We start from the raw sequence: 9,773 nt of genomic DNA, 5'->3' as shown, positions 1-9,773 counted from the left end.
TGGTTCAAACAGTTTGTAAGTGTGTGTATATATATATATATATATATATATATATATATATACATATGTAGTGAATGTATAAAAATTGATTCATAAGTTGTGCTAACTTATGACTTTTTTTAACTCTATGTAGGTAAATAATCCAAATAATGGTGTAAATTAATTTTTAAAAGATATATCTTGGGGACCTGGGCTTCAGGTCACAACAATGTCTAAGTACGTAGTGAATGGTTATAAGTTTCATACAGAGGATTGCTCTAAAAATAAAAATAGCAACAACAGCGGGGTGTGGGTTCTAGGTGGTGATGGCAACCAAGTTGGAGATATTGATTATTATGGTGTGGTCAAAGAAATATTACAACTAGAATATACAGGTTGGCCATATAAGAAATTGATACTCTTTAGATGCAAGTGGTTTGACCCAAATCCAACAAGAGGTACAAGAGTACACAACCAATACAACATAATTGAGGTTAATCATACGAGGGAGTATGATCGCTATGATCCTTTCATAATTGCACATAACATTAGGCAAGTGTATTATGCTCCTTATCCATTGCGGCGGAATAAGTCCGATTGGTGGGTTGTAATAAAAACTAAGCCTGTAGGTAGGGTGGAAGTCGAGAATGTGTTAGATGTTGCATATCAAAACGATATCTCCAATATTCACCAAATAGTGGACGATCAGTTAGAAAATGATTTGGAACATCCTGAACGCATATTGGAAGAAGTTGATATAAATGAAGTAACAATTATAGAAAATGAGGACGAGGAATCAACTGATGAAGCTCAAACAAGTGAGGACGAAGAATTCTCGGACGAGGAACAATACGTCGATGAGGATTAAAAAGTTGGTTTTTTAAAGCACTCTCATTTTATAGCTAGTTTCTTATATGTTTCAATCTAAATGTGTATTATATTATGCAGATGGCAGGCAAGGGTCAAGGTAACAATGACCCTACTAGTTCTCGGGGTCGAGAAAAGGGTAGGAAGGGAAAGAGGAGGGTAGAAAATAATACTCCCTCTTGTCCACCTTTTTCAGAGATGCCTATGTCTTATCCTCCACCACACGGCTATACTGAACTGCCACAGCATCACGAGCCGTACACCTTCATTCAGACACCCAGTCTTCTATCACAGGGCCACAGGACTATACATCCGACATACAGTCCAGCTGCCTCACAGCCATCTGCATCACATCCACATGGATCACATCCCTACATATCACAGCCACATGGATCGCATCCACCCATGTCACAGCCACTCGGGTCACAGCCACTCGGGTCACAGCCATCGGTATCACATCCACTTGGGTCGCATCCAGCTATGTCGCAGTCACAGGGATCGCAACCATCTTCATCATCGACTCCATCTATTGCAGGCCTTCGCCTGGGAGGCATTAGCTCTGACCCGCCTACACCATCTTCACATGCCTCTGATACACATGCTTCGGATGGTGATGACGAGGTAGTGCATTATGATCGATATGGCAGGATCATCATAGTCCCTGAGGGTGATGGGTAAGTGTTATTCATTATTTTTGCGTCTATTGATTTGTAACATTTTTACTAAGATATTAATGTGTTTTTATTGTTAAATTGCAGGTTCAGGCCGGGTAATAAAACTACGAGGATAATCACCAATGCCATCAGAAAGCTTTATGATGGCCCTTATGCGACTTGGACTGATTGCCCATTCTCACTGAAGGAGCAAATTTTCAATCAATTTAAGGTATAAATGTTCTTTTAAACAGTTTAATAATTTATATTTATGATGTTTCCATCTAATATTTAACTTTTGAAATACAGAGCAAGTGTGTATGGGAAGACCGCTATAGCGCGGAAGTGGCTACAAATTTTCATCATAAAGCTCGCAAGAGATTGGCGGATGCTTTCTCGGATGCTAGAAAGAAGAACAAGAGGCCTGGCTGGTTACTTGAGAATTTGTGGAATGATTTGCAAAGGCAATGGCTTACCGCAGAGTTCTTAGAGAGGAGCGAAAAAGGAAAGAAAGCTCGCACATCCGAGAAGGGAGGCTCCTTGCACACTGGACGTGCGATCAGCCTAGGGACAATAAAAAGAAGATTGGTACGTAATTGCTTAAATTATTTTACTTTTCTAAGTATATCTATTCTGTTTATTAACTAAATTAATTTGTTTTCAGGAAAAGAAGTATGGGCGTCCAATGAGTCATGATGAGCTATTCAAGGAGACACATGTTGTGAAGAAGAAGAAGAAAGAGGGGGATCAAGATAGGTGGGTCGAGGACCGGGCCTCGACTGCATATGTAAGCTTTTAATTTTATTTAAGTATTATAATTTACTTTTATAAACAACTTGAAATACTGATTTAATTTAAAATAATATAGGGTAGCTACCAAAGTAACGTGGAGGAATTCATCCGTAGTCATCCAGTTGGTGAATCGGGTGAGCCAACCCAACCTTCGGACGAGGATGCTGAAAGAATATGGTTGGAGTCTGTTGGCGGTCCAAAATGGGGGAAGGTATACGGGCTTCCTACTAAAAATTTCCATCGCTATAAGTATAGAATGCGAGGAATAGGGACTTCCTCGCATGGCGAGCAACTTAATAGGGAGAGCCTCTCTGCTATGCGGGAGACAGTGACAAAGCTCACATCAGAGCTAGAAACGGCCAAGGAAAGATAAAGGCTTAGAGATGCTCAATTCCTTGGCATGCAAGCTCTGATCAGAACTCTCCTATCTAGTGGAGCTTTTCCGTTGCCCCGATCTCGTGAGTCATCTCCAGAGGGTCGAACTCCACGTGATCGTTCCTCCCGCCCTGCTCGTGATCGTTCCTCCCGTCCTCCCCGTGATTGTGCTTTCCGTCCTCCACAAGATCGTTCTCTATATCGTCTTGTAGATGAAAGTTCACTAGACGGTGATGATGATGTTGTACAAAACACCCATTGACTTTTATATACTTTGAACTAGACAAATAGAACCAGTTTTGAACTAGTTGTAATTAGTTTTAACTTGGTTTTGGATTTTTATGTTCAATTGAACTTTAATTTGTTAGTTTTAAAGTATTTATTGAATGTTTTGGTTGTTGTTGTTGTGTTGTTGTTGTTGTTGTTGTTGTTGTTGTGTTGTTGTTGTTGTGTTTTTGTTGTTGTTGTTGTTGTTGTTGTTGTTGTTATGTTGTTGTTGTTGTTGTTGTTGTTGTTGTTGTTGTGTTGTTGTTGTTGTGTTTTTGTTTTTGTTATTGTTGTTGTGTTGTTGTATTGGTATGCTGGCAGGTGGTTTAGCTGCCAAAACAGGTCTTTTATGCCAAAATTAATCCCAGAAAAACCGACCAACGTTGGTCAGTTTTTAATAAAAAAAATAAATTATTCCAAAATACCGACCAAAGTTAGTCGGTTAATGAACATTGAATTCCCAGAATTCAAGAATACCGTCCAACTTTGGTCGGTATTTTGCTTGCATTGTTGAGATTACCGACCATAGTTGGTCGGTAATATTTAATTTTAATTAGTTTTAAAAAATATATATTTTCAATTACCGACCAAAGTTGGTCGGTTTTTTTAATTTTAATAATTAATAAAAAAACATAATTTAGTTAAACCGACCAACTTTGGTCGGTAAAATTAAATTAATAAAATATATTTCCGACCAAAGTTGGTCGGTAAGTAATTAAACTTGTCAGATGGTCGTTTTAATATACCGACCAAAGTTGGTCGGTAATTTCCAACCAACTTTGGTCGGTAAGCCATTCCGACCATCAAAACACCGTCCACACCGTAATGGTCACATTTTGGTCGGTATTTTGCCATAACCGACCAACGTTGGTCGGTATTTTTGGTCAATTTTTAGCGAATTTCTAGTAGTGTACTAGGACTGTGAGTATATCTACTCAATATACTAAAAGCATAAGCAATATTAGGTCATGTTTAATTCATGAAAATCACTACACTACCAATTATCTTAGCATATTCAGTTTGAGAAACACTAGATTCCTTATTCCCTCTCAAGTGTATGCTAGGATCATAAGGAGTTCTCACAGGTGCTACATCAAAACAATTAAACCTTTTCAAAATTTTCTCAATATAATGAGACTGAGATAATGAAAAATTATTAGAAGTTATTTTGATTTTAATCCCTAAAATCACATATGCTTCTCCAAGATCTTTCATTTCAAATTTAGAAGACAAAAAATTCTTAGTCTCATTAACAACATTCACATTAGGGCCAAAGATTAACATGTCATCCACATACAAACATATAATAACACAATCTGATCACATCATCTTGGAATAAACACAAGTATCGGATGCATTAACAACAAAACCATTACCCACTAATGTGCTATTAAACTTTTCATACCATTGCTTAGGTGCTTGATTTAGACCATACATAGACTTTCTCAATTTGCATACTTTATCCTCATGACCTTGGATCACAAATCTCTCAAGATGAGACATATATATCTCTTCCTCTAAATCACCATTTAGGAAAGCCGTTTTAACATCCATTTGATGTATCACTAAATTATGAAAAACGGCTAAAGAAACAAGAGTTCTAATAGTCTCTATCTTAGTCACAGGTGAATAAGTGTCAAAGTAATCAATGTCTTTCTTTTCGTTAAAATAACTAATAATAAGTCTAGCCTTATACTTCTCAATTGTATCATCAGGTCTCAATTTCTTCTTAAATATCTACTTTCTACTTATGGGTTTACAACCTTTAGGCAAATTAGACAAGTCCCAAGTGTGATTAGAAACTATAGAGTCTAATTCACTTTTAATGGTCTCTTTCCAAAAACTAGCATCTATTAACCTCATTGCTTCATTATAAGTCATAGGGTCTTCTTCTATTAGGTAGATAGATACTAATTCACTATTCAAAATATCAAGATCAATATTTTTAGTCAAGAAAGTAGTGATAAAGTCAGGACCAAAGCTAGCTTCAATTCTACGCCTCTTACTTCTTCTAAGTTCATTTTCATGCTCATTAGCAGTAACATTAGAAGAAGGTACAATATGAGAATTAATAGACATAGATGTAGAAGAATTATTATGCACATCACTAGGCAAATTATTTTTCAATGGAAAATCATGCTCAAAAAATTCTACATCTCTAGATTCATAGATAGAACTATCATTCAAAGACATAAATCTATACGCAACACTATTTTGAGCATAACCAATGAAAATAGCATCAAAAATCTTGGGTCCAATAGTTACATATTTAAAATCAGGTAGACCAACATTAGCCAAACACCCCCACACTTTCAGAATTTTCAAATTATGGGCAAACCCTTTCCATAACTCATACGGGGTTTTATCTAACTTCTTAAAGGGGACCTTATTAAGAACATAGCATGCATATAAAACAGCTTCCCCCATATATTATCAGATAAACCCAAACTCAAAAGTATAGAATTCATCATTTCCTTAACGATTCTATTTTTCCGTTCAGCTACACTATTTTGTTGGGGAGTATAGGGAGCATTCACCTCATGTATAATATCATTTTTCTCACAAAAGTCTTCCAGAGTATTAGTACTATATTCACCACCCCTGTCAAACCTAAGTCTCTTGATTTTTCTATCTAATTGATTCTTTACTTCTGCCTTGTATTTTAAAAATATGTTTTTAGCCTCATCTTTGACTTAAGAAGATATACCTTAATGTATCTAGAAGAGTCATCTACAAAGGTGATGTAGGATTTCTCTCCACCCTTACTAATAATGTTCTTGAAATCTACTAAGTCTGAATGCCCTAGTTTAAGCAATTCTGTCTTTCTACTAGTTACATTCTTAAAAGGCTTTTTGGTATGTTTTGCTTCTACACAAATATGACACTTAGAAAAATTATCAACATTAACTGTATAAATTAATTCTATTTTTCTAAGTCTTTTAATAGAAGCAATATTAACATAACCAAGTCTACCATGCCACAAATCAATAGACTCAGCAATATAAGCAGAATTGAAAGTACTAACATTATTAGTAATCTCTTGAGCGATGTTCAATACAAATAAAGTCCCACTATGGTAACCCTTCCCAACAAAGTCTCCCCTACGAGAAATAACAACTTTATCAGATTCAAAAACAAGTTTAAGACCTGTTTTATTGCGAAGCGCACCAGAAACTAAGTTTCTATGAAGGGAGGGTACATACAGAACATTGTTTAAGGCTAAGGTTTTCCAGAAGTTAATTTAAGGAGAATTTTTCCTTTACTCATAACTCCAACTGTAGTGGAGTTACCCATGTAGACACACTCACCATTAGCAGATTCCTCATAGTCGTGAAACAGCTCTTTGTTGATGCAAAGTTGCTTGAAGCGCCTGTGTCCAGTATCCAGTCAGTATTATTAGACACCATGTTCGCCTCAATGACCACAGCAGCAATGACATCATCACCCTCAGTAAGGTTAGCTTGGACTGGAGCTTTTCCTCCTTGCTTTGAGCTTTGTCCTTGTCTCTGGTTGCACTGAAAGGCCTTGTGACCAATTTTGCCGCAGACATAGCAAGGTTTTTTTTGACTTTTGAATATGGCCCTCCGGCTTATTGAAGTAATTCTGCTTCTTCTCATGTCCTTTCTTCTGGCCTTTCTTCTATTTTTCTTTAAACTTTTCTTTCATAAAAGTACTAGAAGATTCCACAAGATTAGATTTAGAAGAATTAAGAGAGAAAGAGAGATTTCACCTTATCCTTAAGTCGTTCAGACTCCTCATCTTTGAGACGGTTTGCTTCCTCAGTCCTCATGTGAATGATCAGTTCTTGAAGAGTTAAGTTTTTCTTCTTGTGTTTCAGTTAATTCCTGTAATCACTCCGAGAAGGTGGAAACATTTCAAGCAGAACATTAGCCTGAAGAATCACACATCTCCATGCCTTCGTTCAAAATATCAGGAGTCAAGTTCTCATACTCGTGAACCTGCTCCATGATTGGCTTATCATCAACCATCTGAAACTTGATCCACTTTCCAACCACATACTTCTTTTTCCCGCGTCATCTGCACCATATTTCTTCTCTAAACAGTCCCATATGACTTTAGCAGATTTATAATTTATAAACAAATCAAAGAGAGGGTTAGTCATATGGTTAAGAAGATGCCCTCGAACAGTTTTATTATCCTTTTCAAATTTCTTCTTAGTAGCATCATCAACAACAATAGTAGCAGCAGCATTAGAACTATCAGCAACAACATCAGCAGGTGGTTCATTAAACAAAGCGTAATCAACTTCTAACAGTTCAAAGAAAATTAAAAATTTATGGGACCAACACTTATAATTGCTTTCTTCTAAAAGTTCAAGCTTTGACAGATCAGGAAGTATTTTGTTCAAAGTGGTAGCCATTAGTAAATATTATATGTAAAAATCGCTTTCAAATTGTAAGAAAAATCAGAAGATAGTATTGACTAAGAACAAGACAGAAAGAAGAACAACTTATCGAAAAATAGTGTGTCGTAGCAAGCCACTGCCTTGAAAGCGATTTCGGCCTGACTGGGTGCAAATCGTTAAGACTGGTCGCTCCCCAAGGTTCCACAGCACCTCCAAACACGTGCACGCGTGGCTGAAAGTTTGGAATTTGCATAAAACTATTGCCCAGAATTTGGTTGAAGAAGAAGAGAGATGAAAGTATTTTTCTATATATGAAAACTTTACACAACAGCTCCTAATATAGATAAGGTGCTAGAGTTGTAAGAAGGAGAATTTAATTAGGGATTATGAAATAAAAAACTGCTACAGAATTCATATAGGAGTTACAAGAATTCAAGTAGCAGTTACAACAAATTAAATTATAGTTGTTACAAACGTTACAAAATTCAATTCAAAAGAGAATGAATTTGGACATATTCTGGTAAGCATGTATTTGGACACTTTTCTGGTAAGCTCAAAAAATGAAGAAATAAATTTAAGCAAAACCAAATTTGGATTAGGCCTCACGTATAGGGGGAAAATCGACCTGTTTTGTCTTCGGGACCAATTTTTCATGTGCGCGAGACCACTCCTTTTTTACTAGTTCTTTAAAAAGTAATTCAATATAAAGAGAAGGAAATGACTTTCCCCAACCAATGAGGGATACTTTATTTTTCATAAAAGATAAAGAAGTGAAGAAGGAAAAAGGACCACAAAGAAATCTTTGGTTTTGTATTATCAACATTAATCATACCAACACAAGATACCCATCACCATCATGTGTTCTTTTACCGTGAAAGAAAAAAGCATTTCATTGATCTCTTTTAATTACTTTTATCAATTCTTTATCTTAATAAACATGATCATTTTTTTTTAATTTTAGACAAGAAAAATTTATCAACTAAAAAAAAAATTATCGAACATAAATTACTTGAAAATTTTGAAATAAGTCAATGACAAAAAAAAAATCAATACTTCGTACGTTGTGATACCAATTAATATAATCCAAAACTCAAGGTCCAATTAAAAGGATTAGTTCAAAATGATAAAGTCCAAAATAATTTTAACCAAAACCAACTTTGTAGGGTCCGCATATGTATAGTTTAAATCGAAAAAGAATTCCAGACTTAGGTGAAATTATATCCTTAAATTATACACATATTTGATTATAAAAGTCAGCTAATATTTTTGAAATATTTTTAAACAAAATTTTTTTATCGAACATAAACTACTTGAGAAAAAGTCAGTAACAAAGAAGAAAATCAAGATCAATACTTCGTACGTTCTGATACCAATTAATATAATCCAAAACTCAAGGTCCAATTAAAAGGAATAGTCCAAAATGATACAATCTCAAAATAATTTTACCCAAAATTAGATGTGTAGTTTAAATTAGAAAAGAATTCTAGCCTTAGGTGATTACAATTATATCCTTAAATTATACAAATATTTAAGATCATAAAAGTCTAATAATATTTCGAAAATATTTTAATCGTTTAATATTTAATATACATTATTCGTATTTTTATAATAATATAAATATGTAGAGATTTTTACGTACGTATTTTTATATGATAGTTTATTTCCCAAAATTAAAAGACTTTTTTGGTTTTTCATTTAATGTCTAGTAACCGCTTTGCCTCCCTCCCTAATATTAATTTGCGGCGCGTAAGGGGCCCATTTAACAAAGAAACGATCCCTATCGAATTATTTTTGGTAGGGTTCGAATCCTACACGTCTAATTAAAATTGGAAGGGTCATATCCATTTCTCCATCATCCTTGATAATTATGTCTTCTATATTTTTTATTGTATCAAACGTCTGTTTGCTTTCCACTAATTAAGCGAAACTTAATTATTCCCTAAATCATTCAGTACTTCTTAACATTTTATTATCATAGAGGCGCTGGGGGTTCCATTTTTCAATTCGAAAAAGTTAAAAAATTTCAACAAAACTGTTTTACACTTTTTTACTCAATTTAATCTAATAAATAAATAACAGGACAATTAATTTGATGTGGAGGGTGTATAATATAAGAATTTGTTAAACTTATATTGAAATGAATTACATATAGTACCTAGATTAATGATATTAAACAGTATTATACACATCCAACATGTGATATCCAGTACACAAAAGAAAGAGGGTTCCGGTGCTAGCAAATTGCTACTTCATACTACTGCATCTTTAAAGTAATACTATCAAGATTAATGATTTTAAACATATAAGAAAGGAATTTTTTTTTTTTGGTTAGAAATTAGTTTTAGTGCCATTCTTAAAATTGATTGACACTTTCCTCCAAATTAATACTAATTGGTAAATTATTTTAGGACAGATTGGAAACGTCATGCAGATACGTAAAATTTATTCCAAAACAAAAGAACGAAACAAAGGTC

The 9,773-nt window shown here is 34.6% G+C and overlaps 1 protein-coding gene across 1 annotated transcript; it reads right to left on the bottom strand.

The window, feature by feature from the left end:
- Positions 1-4,670: 4,670 nt before the first annotated feature.
- Positions 4,671-7,314, bottom strand: LOC117280062 (uncharacterized). Its single transcript, XM_070201361.1, has 5 exons — positions 6,893-7,314; positions 6,242-6,303; positions 5,907-6,152; positions 5,641-5,801; positions 4,671-5,318 (listed from the first exon to the last, which is right to left on the bottom strand). Exons 1-5 carry the CDS (start codon positions 7,312-7,314, stop codon positions 4,671-4,673), a joined length of 1,539 nt encoding a protein of 512 aa, XP_070057462.1.
- Positions 7,315-9,773: the final 2,459 nt, after the last annotated feature.

The sequence above is a fragment of the Nicotiana tomentosiformis genome, chromosome 4 (genome assembly GCF_000390325.3).
Source record: "Nicotiana tomentosiformis chromosome 4, ASM39032v3, whole genome shotgun sequence".
NCBI lineage: Eukaryota > Viridiplantae > Streptophyta > Magnoliopsida > Solanales > Solanaceae > Nicotiana > Nicotiana tomentosiformis.
This window is presented reverse-complemented; position numbering and strand designations above follow the sequence as displayed.